This window comes from Halichoeres trimaculatus, unplaced genomic scaffold, assembly GCF_033239565.1.
Source record: "Halichoeres trimaculatus isolate MK-OKI-2021-1 unplaced genomic scaffold, fHalTri1.1 fHalTri1_scaffold_13, whole genome shotgun sequence".
In the NCBI taxonomy this organism is placed as follows: Eukaryota; Metazoa; Chordata; class Actinopteri; order Labriformes; family Labridae; genus Halichoeres; species Halichoeres trimaculatus.
Genome location: NW_027437191.1, coordinates 24,287,244 through 24,305,063, shown reverse-complemented (window position 1 = coordinate 24,305,063; position 17,820 = coordinate 24,287,244). Strand labels below are relative to the sequence as shown.

Below are 17,820 nucleotides of genomic sequence, written 5' to 3'. Positions count from 1 at the left end.
AAATAATATTATGTATTACATTATTTCAATTATTCAATCATAGCAGTTAATCTGTATTCCATTTTTTCCCCTGAAATAGAAGATCTTTGTCAGCACACGACTGTGGTCGTTTAACTTGATGTTTAATCGATGAGTCTGTCAGTTATTGATCAATAATCAATCAGTTATAACATGTTGGTGCAGGCACAGTTAGATCACGTGACAAGCCCCTTTGACCTTTCCTCTCGCGAGACGTGGCGCGGCATGCGAGATCATCTGCAGCAACAAATCGGCTCCTCATCCTGAAGACAATCTGCTCCTTTATGCGGTAAGACACCGATTAACGGCCGCCGGGCATGGCGCGCGTGCACAGCGTAGACACACGCAGACACTCACAATCCCAGAGAAAGAGCGCGTGTGCGCGGGGAGACCGGACGAGCGCTCGCGCCTGTTTGTACGCAGGTGAATGAGGACGTGCGTGTTTGTGCATCTGAATGAGACAGAGGATGGAGGAGGCTGCAGCCGCACGGGCGCGACACGGCGTGCACGCGCAGAGCTGGTTTGTTGTTTGGTCGGTTTCCGGTCAGAAACGTTAGTCATCAGCTCCAGACAGACACCCCCATCACCAAAACCACGGTCTGTGTGTGTGTGTGTGTGTGTGTGTGTGTGTGTGTGTGTGTGTGTGTGTGTGTGTGTGTGTGAGTGTAAGTGTGTGTGAGTGAGACAGAGAGAGAGAGAGAGAGAGAGACAGAGATTGAAGGTTGTATATGAGTGCATGATGTGTAGGTGTGTGTAAGCAGGGGAGGCGGGCTCAGGTGACCTTCGGTGGGATCAGAAATCTGACCTGTAGCTCACCTGTTTAGGTGTCAGCGCCCAGGTCAGACTAAAGGTGGGCGGGGCATATAGGAATCTGAGTGGTGTTCTCAGTTCTTGGGGCGTGATGAACACTATCAGCGCACAGGTGTTATATTTCACCTATATGACACACCTTCACCTCAGATTACATTAAAGGTGGTTTCAATAGCAGGAACCAGAGTCTGAATTTGGTTCCTGGGTAGTTAATCTCCTCCTTGAAAACTTCCTTCTTTAGGGTGGTATTTTCCAAAGAACCACAAACTTTTTGGGGGCAGAGCCTTCAATGCTTTTTTTGATTGGTAGAGTAAAAGAAATAAGACAAGTTTAAAATTTCCTTCCTGTAAACTACAACTCCTATAATGCACTTAACCAACCATCCAATCACAGGGCTAACAATGCAGTTGTAACAGCAGATCAAGGAGTTAAAAATCTAACCTGTGGCTGGAATAGTGGTACTTTCTTGTCTCTGGTGAGTTCTTGGCTTACAACTGCCAGGTAAATGTACCATGAGGTTATTCTCCCTGACTTCTAAAAAGAGAAGCTAGCAGCAACTTCTTTGTGCTCTGATGTTGCCAAACCATACTAATGCTAATTTTGAAATATGTAAAGGAATAGTTGTGGGGTATCAGAGAGAATCAGCTGACAGGCAACAGGTGTACAGCACTGGGTTGCTGGAGCACAAACCAGCTCAAAGGCATCAAAATACTTAGGCTTCAGTGATTAGTTTATTTCAGAGAGGCCTCGGCCCATTGCCAAACCTCCAGTACAGATGGAACAATGCCCATCCAGTCTACATGTACTTTCTGGACTTGGAGAAGGCATACAACCCTTTTCCTGGATGGATTTTGTTGTGGGTACTGCAGGAAATGGGGTTCTTGGGCTGTTAATGTGAGAGATCCAGTCCCTGTGAAAAGTGAGGACTGTTTACTCATACTTGGCATGTCAGCCTCAATAAGAGTTACCAGGATCTCAAGTTGCAACCATGGGGCAGGGCTTTAGAATCTCATATCTTCTTAGTTCTGCAGCAGGCATTGGAGTTGACTCCCTCTGAGTAAGAAGGGGTTGTGATGAGGGCCATTGAGCTCTGCCGCTAAGAAAGTGGACCTCGCCTGTCCAGATGGAGTCTAGGTGTAGGTCTTTGCCCACATTGAAGGGGTTCAAGTACCTTGGGATCCAGGCATCAAAGTGTTGAGTTTCTCAGGAGAAGGGTCAGGACTTAGGAGTTCACCTGCAGCACCTTCAGACATTAGTTTGGCATCTGATTAGGATGCCTCCCAAGTGTTCTACCTGGGGGATTTGTGGTCAGACACGGATCAAGGATTTGTCTTCTGTCCTGTGTTTCTCTGTGTCGCTGTAGGCGGGGCCATGGAGGTGTCCTCTCACAGCCTCTTCCTGCTGCAGCAGCTCAATGTCCAGAGAGAATTTGGTTTCCTGTGTGACTGCACGGTCGCTATCGGGAACGTCTACTTCAAAGCTCACCGAGCAGTGCTGGCTGCCTTCTCCAACTATTTTAAGATGATCTTCATCCACCAGTCCAGGTCAGGTAACACACACAAACACACCTGAAACACTCATATAGTCTACAGAGGGTGAGCCAGAGAGTGTTTCACCATAATTCAGTTCTAGGCAGATGTTTCACGTCATCAAACTTGAGGGTCTCACAAAAAAGAACCTGTGTCAAAGTTAAGTCAGAGGTTCAACCTCTATGCAGATGATTCATTGTATATTAGCTTTCTTTGTTCAATCTGGTTGTCTCATCCAGTTTAAAGCCCATGCAGAGATCAATCTACCCATGAGGTCTAGAAAAATGTCCTCATGTAATCAGAACAAATAAAAGAGTCAGGTAGTGTCAGTAGAGATCACTTGACAGTCCTGAATTGGGGTAACAAGATGCAAGTCTTACTGTCTCATGTGTCTTTGTGTTTGCAGTGAGTGCATAAAGATCCAGCCCACAGACATCCAGCCAGATGTCTTCAGCTACCTGCTGCATATCATGTACACCGGCATGTGTCCCAAACAGCCTGTTGATCAGAGCCGGCTGCAGGACGGCATCAAGTTCCTCCACGCCTACCAGCTGTGCCGGAAACCAGGAGAGGGCGCAGCAGACACCGCCAGTGATGTAGTGCGTATGTCAAACCTGTACGGCATCCAGATCTCCTCTCAGCTAGCCAACAAAGACACACCAGGAGCTGCAAAGTCCACTACAGTATCCCGTGGAGCCCCAGAGGATGGACGCTCCTCTGGAAGGGGAGGGAGGTCCAGCTCCCAGCTGTCTCTAGCTGTAGGACTGGAAGGGGTGGCATCGGACCACCAGGCTGCTGGCCTACGCAATGTCTGCTCCGTGGCCTCAGGAGACGACTCAGACATCTCGACACGCATCAAGCAGGAGCGTTTGGAGGAGGAGGAGGGTGAGGATGGAGAGGGGGAGGAGGGGCATGAGGGGCACGGGGCGGGGTCTCCGTCCCCAGCTCAGGGTAGCAGCCCAAGTCAGGGCCTCCTGTTCAAAGACCGGCCCCTGGTGCTGCTGTGTCCCCGCTGTGGTGAGCGCTGCTCCTCTCCTGAGGGTCTCAGGGAGCACCTTTTCACCCATGCCCTGGACCCAACCCGCCTAATGGAGGGGCTGTCACAGAGTGGTGAGCTAGATGCTGGTGTTGAGGAGGGGCCTCCAGGGGCCCAGGAGCAGCTGGATGCAGGTTGTCTTGAGGAGGCGTTAAGACAGAGCCAGGCGCTCGCCAACCAGCTGGCTGCGGAGCTCAGGAGGAGCCGAGGAGGAGGAGGGGTAGGAGGGAGCAGCCCCGCCCCTGCTGTCCTGCACTCTCGTAAGAGAAAGATCGCCTGCGCCGTTTGCAGCCTGCGTTTCTCCCACAAAAGCCAGCTGCAGGAGCACATGTACACCCACACCGGCAAACCATCACGCTACCACCGGTACAACCGCCTCTGCAGCCAGCTCTTCCAGGCCTCTGCACACTTCTGTGAAGGCACCGGAGAGCCTGCGGGAGGAGGTGTAGCTGGGGGTGGGGCCTCGACTGGTGTATCAACGCTCTCTGAGGAACCCAACAGGGACACTCAGGACAACGGCAGCTCCTGCTACTCCCTGGACTCAGAGATCTCCCAGGAGAGTGTGGAGGGTGTTCCTGTCGAGTGATGTCAGGTGTTTGACTGAGCTTGCCGGCAGTTTGTTTGTGTGAGACACTGAGGTTTGTGTTGTTCTATTTGTGTCTCTGCTGCTGTCTGACAGTCCTGTACCTGTGCAGGTGTGCGTGTGTGTGGTTCAGTCATGTGATCACAGTCTGGCGGTTGTTGTACTCTTCAGATCTCATCATCAAACCTACCGCCAATCATTTCTTTCCTGTGTATGTGTGATATGAGCTAACGGCTGTGCAGAAACTGAACAGTTGAATCCTGATCTTCCACGCTCACCAGCGGACAGTGAACGCCTCATCCTGACACATGAGGTGGACTCTGTGTCAAAACGTTGCACTGTTCCTTTAACAGGATGTAGGAGACAGGAACAGGAAGTGAAGAGAGCAGCAGTGCCTTCGTGATGCTTTCAAGTTTGTCTGTGTTGTTGGTAAATCAGAGCTTTGGGACAATCTGAGAAAAGAGGAGAAACAATCAGTCCACCAGCTGTTTTTATAAAGAACCTTAACGAACTGTCACAATCACAGGAAGTTACTTTATTTTGAAAAGTTGATCAGCTGGAACACTGATAGCCAGTGATAACAACTGTTAAAAAAATAGCAGTCTCAGTCTAAACACTGAGTTCTGTGCAGTCACATGACCAGCAGTCATTCTGTTATTGGTCGATGAGTGTTTTGATTGACAGTCGTGATGTCGTCTTCATTTCGTGTTTCACTAAAAAAAAAACAAACAGGAAGTTTTGTGTCTCATGTTTTGTACATAATGTCTGTTTTTCATCGATGGAACAATAAAGTTTTGTAAATAAATGTTTTTTCCACCAATCAGATCACAGCTCTGGTGTCTGGAGATTTAAGCTTCACAAAGCAACACAAACAACAGTAAAGTTCTGACATGTTTCATACAGATCAACTTTTGATAATAACTTTATTTAAAACGATCAAAATATCAACCAAAAATATCAACCACAAGATTTTTGGATATTTCTTTGAGCTGATATTTTCTTGATTTAATATTTTAGACATGCAAAAAAAAGATTTTACTGAAAAGAAAAAATGTTTAAAATATTACACCATTCTCTGGGAACCCTAAACACACTTTGCATTAAAATGTTTGGGTGTGATTACCAGAAAGAAATATAACCAGGACAAAATGACCAGTTAAAAAATAGAGATTCTTTAAACAGAAAATAAATTAAAAAGTCAAAAAAAGTAAAAAAAAAAAAAAACAGGAAAATCTTTATGCTATCTTATTTAAAAGGGACTCATACATTAACTAAGTGGGGCGAAAACTTCACATCTTATAACTGACTATGCCTTTAAAAACAACTTTAACTCTGAATTTATTTTTATTAATTCCCCTTTTGACAGATCAGTTCATTAAAACACAAAAAGGGAAAAATCGAAATATCATACTTACCTGTTATCACCTGCAGTAACACACTCTGTCCAGCATGTGTCAGCAAAGAACTGAAAGCCACAATGTCACAAACATTCTGAGAAATGGAGTCTCCATATTGCCACTGATCCTCTAGAAGAGTTTGGTATTCCTTTAAAATAAAACATCTAGAAAGGCCACAAAGAGTTGGGAAAGGCCAAAAGATGAGATCAGTATCCAAACTTCTCTTTAAAAAAAAAAGAAAAAGAAACTAATTCTGGATATTTTTTCATTGTTTGTCTCTTCTGGAAAGTTTTTGTTTGCAATTCTAGAAACAACACCAGCTTTCCAAGAATCCAGTTCATTTTACCCTCAGAGGAGTGGCAGAGAAGTTGGGGGTCTCAGTTTCACTGTAAACAATAAGTCACACAGAGGCTTCACTCTGTCTTCCTTTAGTGGTCTGAAGCTAAAACACAAACTGATTTTCTTGTGATTAATGTGTCTTCAGTTTGCGAATGTAACAAGATCATGATGTGGATTAGTCAAAAGTCTAACGTTGTCAGGTCTGTCCTCAAGAGAAGAAGAACACTGCTTTAAGAGGATGTTTGTTAAACTGAGGAGGATGAGAAAGATTAGGTCTGCTGGAGTTCGAGAACTGTGAGACCAAGTAAAGAATTCTGTCTTTGCACTCTAGACTGTTTTGCATGGACACACCTACTTGTTTTGGTTGGCAACATCCGTCCATCTTCTGCCGCTTATCCAGGGTAGGGTCGCAGGGGTAGCAGCCTCAGCAGGGAAGCCCAGACTTCCCTCTCCCTAGCTACTTCGTCCAGCTCTTCCCGGGGTATCCCGCGACGTTCCGAGGCCAGCCGAGAGAAGTGGTCTCCCCAGTGTGTCCTAGGTCTGCCCCAGGGTCTCCTCCTGGTGGGACCTGCCCTGAACACCTCACCAGGGAGGCGTCCAGAGCCACCTCATCTAGCTCCTCTCAACGTTGAGGAGCAGCAGCTCTACTCCGAGCTCCTCCCGGATAGCCGAGCTTCTCACCCTATCTCACCCGAAGAGCCATACCACCCTGCAGAGGAAGCTTATTTCGGCCGCTTGTACCTGTGATCTTGTTCTTTCGGTCACTACCCAAAGCTCATGACCAACCAACAAGACCACATCATCTGCAAAAAGCGGTGATCCAATCCTGAGGTCACCAAACCGGACCCCCTCGACACCCTGGCTAAAATTTCTAGAAATTCTGTCCATAAAAGTTATGGACAGAATCGGTGACAAAGGGCAGCCCTGGTGGAGTCCAACCCTCACTGGAAACGAGTCCGACTTAGTGCCAGCAACGCGGATCAAGCTCTGGCACAGGCAAGCAGTCCGACACCCCATACTCCCGGAGAACCCCCCACAGGACTTCTCGAGGGACACAGTCGGGTTGGGCAAACTCCCATGCACCCTCAAGGACCCTGCTGAAGGTGTAGAGCTACTTGTTGGTACCACTTAGACTACAAATAGATAACAGAACAGCCACAGTGTTTGAAATATTGTTATGTTAATAATATTGTTACAAAAAATGTGCTTTATCATGATTTATTTTTACCAAGTAAAATTTTTTACTGTTTGTAAGGAATATTTTTTCAAAGCTACCATAACTTTAGACTACAACCAAGTTTACTCAAAGTTATTTTGAATGTTTCAAATGAGATGCAATTTCTCAAAAATATATCAATACACCTCTACTGATACTGCTGACATCTTTCGGCACTAAAATCAATCAGCTATTACTGACTTTAGGTTGTAATTCTAACATTTTCAGGATCACATTTCAATAAAATCAGTGTATCAATTAATCACTGAGCAGATTATAAACAACATTTAAACAAGGTGTAGGCGTCCGTCTTACCTGTTGGGTCCTCTGATTGGTGGAGCTGCTGTTGCCAAGGGACACAGGGAGGTATTTTTACCTCCATCGCTATAGAAACAAAGGCTGTAGAGGTTTATCTTCATCTCACCTTTAAAAATAGAGAAGACACACACACACACACACACACACACACACACACACCCACACAAACACACACACACACACACACACACACACACACACACACACACACACACACACACACACACACACACACACACACACACCACAATATCACATCAATAATTGATCACTGATCAATAACCCCTCAGTCTGTCTCCTTAGAGTTAATTTTTGTATGTTGTTGATGTTTTCATGTCAGTCTGAAGTTGTATTGTGTGCTACTTTTATTTTTCATCACTGTTTGGTTTGTTTGCAGCTTCACAAGTAGTTGTTTTGTGTATTTTTGTTGAGTTTCTTTTTTATTCTTTTATTTTTATAGCTCCAATTTATTCCAGTATCTTTGCCAGTTTTTGTGTCAGTATTTTTTCCTCCATTGCTGTTTTTCTACTGTCTCATTTGTTTTTGGACTTAAACCAGATTTTCTGTTTCCTTCTCTGTGTTACTGTTTTGTTTTCAGATGTTTGTCATGTAGCTGCTTTGCCACATTTGATATTCGGCAGTTGTTTAGTCCATGTTATCATGTAGTGTGTTTTTGTTTGAAGTGTTTATAATTATTTAGTTTCCTTTTTAACTCATCCTTTTGCTTTTTGTCTGTGTTTTATTGTTTGCAGAAAATCTTACTTTATTACTTACTTTATTTGTTTTTTTCTTTGCTCCTTATATTGGAATGGTGTTTTCTTTTAGGTGTAATTTTTGTTTGTATCTTTTTGTTTTTGTGTTGTTCTAGTTTGTCAAACAGAGTTATCCATTTAAAAAAAAAAAAAGAAGTTTTTTTTTCATTATTTCTTTTTGTTTTTACATTTTGTGTTGTCTTTTTGTGGTGTGTCATTATCTCCTTTATACCTTGCTTTTCTTTTTGTGGTTGTTTTTGTGGGTATTTTGAATTGGTTTTTGACTTGATGTTTACTTTGTGTCTCATTGTTGTTGTTTTTTTTTGTATTGATTTTGTTTTGACCAGTTTATGGAGAAAGGATGTCTCAACTGACTTGATCAGTCTTGTATGAGTGTATGAAAAATAGTAATTTTTCCCCAATTTCCTTGGTTGTTGATTGTTTTTGTATTTAGTTATTTTTGTGTCTCTGAGACTCTATTTTTTAAAGAACTTTGAGGTTTCACATATGAATTTTTGAATGTCATCATTACTCTGACTCCTCTGTGCCTTGTCTCAGTTTCCTGATCTCTAGTCGCAAATTTATTCTGTTCTTTTCTGAGTATTCCTCCTCCTCTCCCTCACTCTCCTTCTCTCATTAGTTTTTATCTCTTTTTTGAGTTTTTCCTCCGATTCCTCCTCTTCCAGTTTAAATGTACAAATGGTCTCATAAGAGAATCTCATTACAGGAAATAAACCCTGTTTCCTGTCTCCCGGACATCGCCCTACCGTGTGAGGGAGTCATCTCTGTAAAGCTAAACGCCAATCAGCAGCGTTGCTATGGAAACAGGGGGTGGAGGAGAGCACGGTTTGAGCTCAGCGTGTCTCTGCTCTCAGAAACAGATCAGCTCGGAAAACTGGGAGAAGATCCTTCATCCATTGTGAGAGGGTTGACTGAAGAGCTTCAGGTGAGTGGATGACATCATCATAGTGACTGGCACACCTCAGCGTTTGAACTCTTTCCTTTGTATTTCCTTTTATACAGCTTTGAGCTTGTTGTGTTTCCTGCAGCTGCTTGCTCTTGTTTGGAGTTACTGTGTTGTTATCACTTCAATATATTTGTCTGTTCATAATGCCCGATTTAAAGTGAGATTATCAGAGTCAGAATGTGTTATGTTCAAACATTATTTCTCAGTTTTACTGAGCTCAGCTTCCATGAAAACATCAGAGCAGGTCAGGTTACCATGAACTCGTCATTCAGCACAGATTAAACTGTTTACTCTCTGAGAGCACAAACACTCTTCAGGTCATTGAAAACAGCCCTCTTTGTGCCCTGCAGGTTCTCGTGGTCGTCAAAGATGGAGTCAGAGGATGGAGAGGTCATGCAGCGAGTGGAAAAAGTCACTCTGAGGAGGAAGCTGACGGGGCCACCCAGGCTGTTACTGCCGAAAAGAACCAGGACCAAGAGGACAGACCGACACAAGACTAACAATAACGAGTCCTCACAGAAGAAAACTGACAAAGATGTTTTATCTGCAGTCGAAGAAGGAAGCTCCAGGGGGCACTGTGAGGCTGCAGCGGAGGATGATGACATCACAAACAGGAAGGTAAAGAGACGCAGGTGGTGGAGGAGGTTCACACCTGAACTGGAGTGTGTCAGGGGGCAGAGAACGAAGGATGAAGATGTTCCACCAGAGGGGGCGCTGCAGGAGACGCATGACCCCACACCCAAAAACACAGATGAAGAAGAAAAGAGTGAGGAGGCCAAGGCAGGGAGGAGCAGGTTCAAGGTGAAGACGTGGTCAAAGATCAGAAGGATGCGAGACTTTCTGAAAAGGAGGAGGTCGACTGTGGACGAAGAGGAGGCGCAGCAAATCGAGGAGGGGAAGTGTTCCCCTCATGGTTTGACCACCGGAGGGAGTGTGGAGGTGATGGTAGAGGTGAGCAATGAACCTCCCAGAGCAGAAAGAGTCAAAACATTTGACCTGAAGGAAGAAGGGGAGGCTGAGGGACAAACTGATGATGCTCCAGATGAAGATTTGGAGGTTCTCCCATCAACAGAGGAGACCAATCGCACCCCGTCAAGCTTCCTCTGCTCCAACGGTCCCTCCATCCTGATCCAGCTGGTTCCCCCTGATGAGGCGACTCTTGATGGAGAAGAGGACGAGGTCTGGGAGCTCAGCACCTCCTCCTCGGAGAACCAGAACCTCCTCTTCCTCCTGCTCACTTCAGAGCCCGGCGAGAGGCAGCTGCTTCAGACGGCTCGTTCTCTGGTCAGGGCCGCCATGCGCGCCGCTGTGGATCAGCTGAGCAGAGAGCGGAACGAGACAAACTGCTTAGAGGGTTGTCCAGACTTAACACTGATGGCAGAAAGGTCAAAGGTCAACGTTTGAAAGAGGGGCTTCCAAAATCAAGTGTTAAAAAAAACGTTAACACACAAGATGATGTTTAAACATTAAAGGAAGATCCCGGTGTTTTTAACCTCACAATGTCTCTTTTTTGTTTTTCGGGGTTGAACATTAGAAAAACCAAAAGAATCTGAAACAGAAAAGAAGAGAAACAAAAGGAGAAAAAACCCTTTGGACGCAAAGTCATCATCATGGTCTGGAAATTATTTTAGGGCCCAATCAAAGCTTCTGTCACACCTGTCAACCAATCACAACAGTGAATGACTGAAGACGTCTGATAACATCAAACAGCTGTCAATCATTCAAGACCAGACTCGCATAGGACGGCTTTTGGTTGTCAAATTTGTATCTATTTGTGGAATGTTTTATAAATGTATAGTGTTAAAAAACAGTCTAGTTGTATTTGTTGTATTTTGTTTACCTTACACTGATCTTCACCTTAAACCTACATTTAAAAAAAGATAAACACTTCAAGCAAACAATTCAAAAACTATTTATTGATCTTTCACATGTAACAGCTCAAACAGGTGAAAACTAATTCAAAAGATTTCAGATTCAATTTAATTTAAAAAAAGAAAACAAACTGGAGATAAAAACATTGTTTGATTTTGAAACAATGATTTGTGCTAAAATCATGTTTTTGGTCACTTCCTGTTGTCTCGACTGGTGGTCCTCTAACCTAAGGAGAGAAGAGGACAGTGTCACCCTGAGCATGGACTGACAGGACTTATGATCATTGGATTGACTTATTGATTGATTGTGCAGCAGTCTGATGCTTGTGTTTATCTGTAGCTCCAAAAGAAATAACACAATAAAGTCATGAATTTTGTCAAGGAAAACAGAAAGAGAAGAGTTGAAGCAGTGAAGAACAAAAAATAAAATCTTGAAACCTTTTTTAAAGCTTTGTGACAATTTTTTGACTGGAGAAAATACAGTTTTTAAGGACGATCAGATGGATCCAGTGAATCATGGCATAAAACTTTGAATAAAATGACCAAATGTTGAGTTGTGGGTTTACCTCGCTATGTTTCACCTCCTCAGCTGATTCTTCAAAAGGAAACGCTGAGCGCTCTGCACTGTGTTCTGAAACAAAAAGTACATTCATTCTGAAAACACAGCTTTAACCACACAGACAGTCTTTATTCTTAATTTTTTCTCCCTAGTGTTATAGAAAACTCCTATTTCAGCCTGTCTTTGTGTAAGCTACTGTCTCTTTAAGGCTCCCCGCTCACAGACCCCCTTCACCCAGAGTTAAAGCACCTCCATGAGCATGGCCACTGTCATTGGTCCAACCCCTCCTGGGACAGGTGTGATGAATCCTGCTCTCTGACTGGCTGAAGCATAGTGGACGTCTCCAACAACCCGTTTACCGCTTGCCTTGGTTGCATCTGGAGGTCAAATATACATGAATATGAAACATGTAATAAACACTCAGGCCACGTCCACAGGTGTGTGGATGAATGACAAAAAACATTTGTAGGCGTTACAGAGTCTGTGGTGTGTACCTGGTATGTGGTTGATTCCACAGTCGATAACCACGGCGCCCTCCTTCACCCACTCCCCTCTCACCATCTCGGCTCTGCCTGCCCCCACCACCAGGATATCAGCGCGCCCCACCTGTACACAGGTGAAACCACACCAGTCACTCACAGGAACATGTTTAACATCATCAGAGTGTATTCAGTGCATGAACATCACCTGTTCAGGTAGGTCTGCTGTCTTTGAGTGACAGGTGGTCACTGTGGCGTGACTCCATAGCAGCAGGTCGTGCATTGGTGCTCCAACGATCTTACTGCGACCGATAACGACAGCATGTTTCCCCGCAACAGACACACCTGCACAGGTAGCACAAGTTCTAACTCTAATTCAGTGTTCTAGAAATGTTTCTTTCATCTGGGTACTCTAGAATTCTAAATTTTACCCAAAAGTTCCAGAATTTTATCTCCAACCCAAGAAGTCTAGAATTTTGATTTAGTCTCAGACTTCTAGAATTTCAATGTTAAAAGAGGTCTAGAATTTTTTACTCTGATCTCATAAATGTAGAATTCTAAATACAATCTCAAAATTCTGGATATGTAACTTTAATGTCTAAAATCAAGAATTTTACTCTAACCCCAGAATTCTGGAACTTTTCACCCTGATCTCAGTATCCTTGAGTTCTCACTCCAAAACTCTAACTTTTACCTCACATTCTCAGAAATCTTACTCAAATCTTTGAATTTCAGGATCTTAACTCCAATCTCACTATTTCAGAATTCTTACTCCAAACTGTATACTTTGGAATTCTAGCTTTTTAACATTTTTAGAATAAATAAAAGAAGACTAGATTTTTGTACTCTGATCTCATAAATGCAGATTTTTAACAACAATCTCAAAATTCTGGAAATGTAACTTCAATGTCTGAAATCAAGAATTTAACTCTAACCTAAAAAGTCTAGATTTTCAACTCCAGTGTCTGTTTTCTAAAATTCTCACTCCGTTCTGAGTACTGTGGGATTCTTACAAAAGATTCTTCAAAATCTTAACTCTAACCTTGAGAATTGGAGAATTTAAATGCTAAACAGAGAATTCTAGAATTGTAACTCTAATGACAAAGTTTAAGAAATTTCACCCCAATCTTTAATTCTAGACTTATAACTCAGAGGTTTTTGATTTTAACCAAGAATTCTGATTCCAAAAAGTGAAAAAATGTGTCATTTGACCTGTGAGGCCTCACTCAAGCTGACTGTGTGGTGTGTGTGTGTGTGTGTTACCTGTCTGTCTGATGAGCTCCATGCAGCCGTTGGGGGTGCAGGGGATGAAACAGTGCTTCAGGTCACCTCGAGATAACTTCCCTGCATTAATGCAGCTCAGACTGTACACACACACACACACACACACACACACACACACACACACACACACACACACACACACACACACACACACACACACACACACACACACACACACGCACACACCCTCAGTTCAGATTCGTAGCTGTGTGTTGTCAGCAAGGAATCTGTAGTAAACCTGTAGAGACTGACCCGTCCACATCCTTCTCTGGACTGACAGTGTCTGTGATGAGTTCGTTGTCGATGGCGTTCACAGAGTCCAGAGGAAGCTGGACGATCAGACCATGGACAGAATCATCCTCATTGATGGACCTGATGCTCCGCAGCACCTGAGGGAGCACACGAGCCAGTCACACCTATACCCGTTCCTTATCTGTCGAATCAGATTCATCCTCAGGTGTGTCCCTCACCTCGTCCTGTGTTGTTGAGCTCGGCAGCCTCACATGTTTCGCTTCGATTCCTATCTGCAGACGAGATGCTGAGACTTTTATCAGGATTTATTTTTAGATGTAGATGTTTCTTTGAATTTAATTCTGTGTTTTAAGTTTCTTTAATTTCTGACCTCTGCTGCAGCCTTCAGCTTGGTGCTGATGTACAGGTTAGAGTCATCCCTGTCCCCCACCTGAACACACACACACACACACACACACACACACACACACACACACACACACACACACACACACACACACACACACACACACACACACACACACACACACACACACACACACACACACACACACACACACACACACAAGCACACAGAAATGTTTGAATACAGATCTTTTCTGATGAAGCATCAGGGGTTCGGGAGCCAGGAGGTCTAGAATGACAAAGAAAGGTAACATATTCTAGGTCTCAGGTCAGGAGGCGTGTGACTGCACGTCAAAGGTTTGTTATCAGAGTTAGTGAGAAGAGGAGCAGCTCAACAAACACAGCAGGCTCAGACCAGTCTGAGTCTGCAGAGTCCACAGTCTGAACACCACATGTTTGGTGTCCCTGATCTCAGACCTGTTTAAAGCTGCTTTCACACACTCCAGAAATAACCCCACATCACCCAGAGAAGCTGCATGTGTCAGACCTGATCACGCACAGCTGAGGGCTGACATGCTGAGAGAGGTAAAGAAAAAATCACAGCAGTCAAAACGTGATATTGACGTCTATTCCTCAGATGAAAGAGACGTGAACAGTGAAGCATTTCAGCATTGAAGGATGCAGAATAATCGAATATAACTCCTGGAGCGAACGGAAGAAGACAGGGACCCACTGTTCTGTGAAACGTTGGAAATAACCGCATCAAAAGCACCTCTGGTTTCATCGTTTTTAGTGATAATTTTTGTATTTTTTTTTATGTTACTTGGGTGAATATCCTGTGAGCGTAAAAATAAAATAGGGACAAATATCATCTGATGATACTATGATATGATAAATCAAATCTATGTATGATTTCTCAAAGGGGAAGCAAATGAAGAGAGACAAGCAAAGGACCCAACACGGATCCCTGCAGCACACCCCAGTCTGATAACATGACGCCTGACCAGTGACGTGTTAAAAACTGCAGTTCCTTGAGTGTCCACTTGAGACTGGCTGCAGCAGCATAATACAAACAAATTCAAAAAACTGATCTTTACACAGAACTTAACATGTTTACAGCCTAGTTCAGGAAAAAAGATGCAAGTCTGACTAGATCACTTTTGTTATTGCACACACTATTTGGTGGTATGTCCATATAATACAGTCTATATATTGATACAGTTAGCATTCTTCTTCCTCTCTTACTCAATGTGATTTGTAAACAGCTTTAAGGGGCTCTGCAGCCACCATCTGGCCGTGATCCTGTATCACAACCAGGCTTTACGAACAACAAAGAAAAAATTAGCTTTAAATTAAGACTATATTTCCTTAAAGTCCTTGGCCCTCATTTAGCAAACGAAAAATGGGTGTCTGCTCATTTCCAATCCTAAAACTCTAGTTTACTTGTGATCAACACACAATAAAACAACCCCAAATTAAGTTAATGGGATCAGTTTTTAGGTGAAATAGTTTGCAGAATTGAAAATGTTTTATTATCTGTATCTGACGCAGAGCAGGTTGGTCTGTCCCTGCGTCACTTCTGCCTGAAACTGACGCAGACCCGGTGAGAGCTCCACTCCCTCCTCAGTCTGTGACAGGTTCAGGCCGGAGTATGCAGCTTCTTTCAGAGTTCAAACACATTTTTAAAAGCCAACTTTCCGTGTTTCTGGACCTAAACGGAAACAATAATAATGTGGCTTGTAAAAGTCAAATGTCATCATCATCATTATCATTAATCAAGGTATAAATGAAGGATGTGTAAATCAAAAAAAACTGCTGTAGTTTAGTTTGTCACATCCATGCTGCTGATGGCTGCAGTGATTTCCTCTCAGAGTTTTTTCTGACTCACTTTAATGCCACTTTTTTGGCTGCCAAATAACACTGCATTTCTCTCTACCTCTGTTGCTGTTGCGTTATTGGTCTCCAGCACGGAGAAGTCTCCTTGTTTCCGTAATGCAACGCCACGTGTCGTACATTCTGTGGGTTCAGCCAACTGAACCTTGAGTATTTAGGTGCGTATTTTTTAAGTTATGACTTTTTTCAGCCACAACATTTATCAACACCTGATACGCACATTTCATAAATCACACGTGAATGTTGCCGTAAGCTCATTTCTACACCCAGATCTGCGCCAAGTCCCACGCAAGATTGATAAATGAGAGCCTTTGCCAGGTCTTTGCAAGTGATCTTGAAAACTTCTATATTAAAGCCTGTTGCTCTGCACTCCTCTTCCTCTTCACACCTGCCCCTTCACTTCACTCAGAGTGTGTTGAGTATTAGATACAGATCATCTGCTGTGAGAAGCGTGACTGAAAGGCACGTCCAGGTTATGCAGCAGATGCTGAGTCTCAAGGATGACAGTTATCCAGCTGCTACTCAAAGGTTTTAAAAAAAGAAAACAGAATGGATGTTTTATCAGGATCAGTAACCCTCCAGTGTTGCTGTTTCATGTTTGTCAGAGCTCTTGGTGACCTCATGTTTTTAAAGGTGTGTTATGAATAAAGCAGGTATTTGTAACAACCAGAAGGAGACGTGCTGCAGAGACTCTGACCTGCAGGACGACGAGGCTCGGTCTGAACCCTGAGAACTGATTCTTCATTGCCTCCACCTCCGCCTTCAGCCGCTCCCTCACCAGCCTACACACACACACACACACACACACACACACACACACACACACACACACACACACACACACACACACACACACACACACAGTCAGCTTGAGTGAGGCCTCACGGGTCAAAGGTCACACGTTAAAGTGAGAATTCAGGTCATCTGACTCACTTTGATGTTTTGATACCAGAGATGACGGTCGCTATAGAGCGCCTGCTGCCATGGCAACTGGAGACCCCGAGACGGAGCGAGAGGGTGGCCAAGGATAACATGGCTGAGAGAGAGGGGAGAGTGAAAGGAGGTGTGTTCAGGCCAGAGCTGAGCGGTTTTCCTAAAAAGAAACACTCAAATGCACCTCAATGAAGAAAAATTAACTAAACACCTGAAAACCTGCCAAAATCAAACATAAAACTTCTAAATGCCTGAAGAGATAAACTCACCCATTACAAACTTTTTCTGACCTGTCTCCACAAGTTGCTTAAATAAAGTTGTGTCCCAGTAATAAACACACTGATTGATCTGACTGACCGCTAACCCAGTGACACATTTCGACATCAAACATGTTAATCATTAAAAACCAACACACACTTGGTTTGTCTGGAGATCCGTCTGAATAATCCTCAGTCAACTTCTAAAGACTCTAAAATGCTCTCACTACAGCTGCATGCAGAAAAAGAAAATGCATGTTGTCAAAAATTACATGAATTTCTCCCATAATTCACTTGTACGTCTGCAGGAGAGCGTGAAAATGTGTAATAATCAGAGAGTTAATGAGGCTGCAAACAGAGCAACAACTTACCTGGGGGACGCTCAGGAAACTACTGGCCCACTGCAGCCCAGACACCACGGTGTGTGTGTGTGTGTGTGTGTGTGTGTGTGTGTGTGTGTGTGTGTGTGTGTGTGTGTGTGTGTGTGTGTGTGTGTGTGTGTGTGTGTGTGTGTGTGTGTAATGTTTGTCCAGTCATCCCTGTGGGCGTCTCTGGGGATATTTCTGAGAGTGTATGGAGGTTCATGACTGACCAAAGACTGCAAAAAAAAGATAGAAAACAAACCGATTAGAAGAGCAGCCAAATTTCACACTTGGTGCATTTTTTCCATTCTACGAAGGATAGTGGGTGCCACCATAAAACAATGACAACAAAGTATTATTTCAAGAACGATAATGAAATGCTACAAAAAAGTTGTTAAGTTAGAGAAAAAAATCATACCACCATGAAAAAAGTTGATTTAGAAAATGTATGAAAGGAATCAGAATTTCACAAAACTAAAGTTACAATATTGGGGGAGGTGGAGTTTAAAAATGTCACAAAAATTTAGATTCTTATGCAAAAAGTTGAATGTTTTGAGGAAAAAACTAGTATTTAACTAAAAAAAAAGCATCACTCGATGTACACTGTAATGTTGAAAAGA

The 17,820-nt window shown here is 43.5% G+C and overlaps 3 protein-coding genes across 4 annotated transcripts; 2 read left to right on the top strand and 1 right to left on the bottom strand.

Moving 5' to 3' along the window:
- Nucleotides 1–215: 215 nt before the first annotated feature.
- zbtb25 (zinc finger and BTB domain containing 25) lies at nucleotides 216–4,789 on the top strand. Of its 2 annotated transcripts, none has more exons than XM_074684617.1 (3): nucleotides 216–307; nucleotides 2,192–2,372; nucleotides 2,764–4,789. In XM_074684617.1, the coding sequence occupies exons 2-3, from the start codon at nucleotides 2,200–2,202 to the stop codon at nucleotides 3,977–3,979; spliced, it is 1,389 nt and encodes a 462-aa protein (XP_074540718.1). In that variant the 5' UTR covers nucleotides 216–307; nucleotides 2,192–2,199; the 3' UTR covers nucleotides 3,980–4,789. The 2 variants fall into 2 exon arrangements, with proteins under 2 accessions (XP_074540718.1, XP_074540719.1); XM_074684618.1 differs by lacking the exon at nucleotides 216–307 and adding an exon at nucleotides 318–615.
- A 4,028-nt stretch (nucleotides 4,790–8,817) lies between these two features.
- Nucleotides 8,818–11,241, top strand: LOC141802012 (uncharacterized). Its single transcript, XM_074685399.1, has 2 exons — nucleotides 8,818–8,944; nucleotides 9,316–11,241. Exon 2 carries the CDS (start codon nucleotides 9,335–9,337, stop codon nucleotides 10,367–10,369), a length of 1,035 nt encoding a protein of 344 aa, XP_074541500.1. The 5' UTR covers nucleotides 8,818–8,944; nucleotides 9,316–9,334; the 3' UTR covers nucleotides 10,370–11,241.
- On the bottom strand, nucleotides 10,986–17,258 carry LOC141802013 (C-1-tetrahydrofolate synthase, cytoplasmic-like). Its single transcript, XM_074685400.1, has 12 exons — nucleotides 17,210–17,258; nucleotides 16,582–16,684; nucleotides 16,346–16,430; nucleotides 13,781–13,840; nucleotides 13,629–13,682; nucleotides 13,411–13,547; nucleotides 13,138–13,238; nucleotides 12,083–12,219; nucleotides 11,890–12,001; nucleotides 11,645–11,772; nucleotides 11,403–11,467; nucleotides 10,986–11,063 (listed from the first exon to the last, which is right to left on the bottom strand). Exons 2-11 carry the CDS (start codon nucleotides 16,680–16,682, stop codon nucleotides 11,414–11,416), a joined length of 969 nt encoding a protein of 322 aa, XP_074541501.1. The 5' UTR covers nucleotides 16,683–16,684; nucleotides 17,210–17,258; the 3' UTR covers nucleotides 10,986–11,063; nucleotides 11,403–11,413.
- Nucleotides 17,259–17,820: the final 562 nt, after the last annotated feature.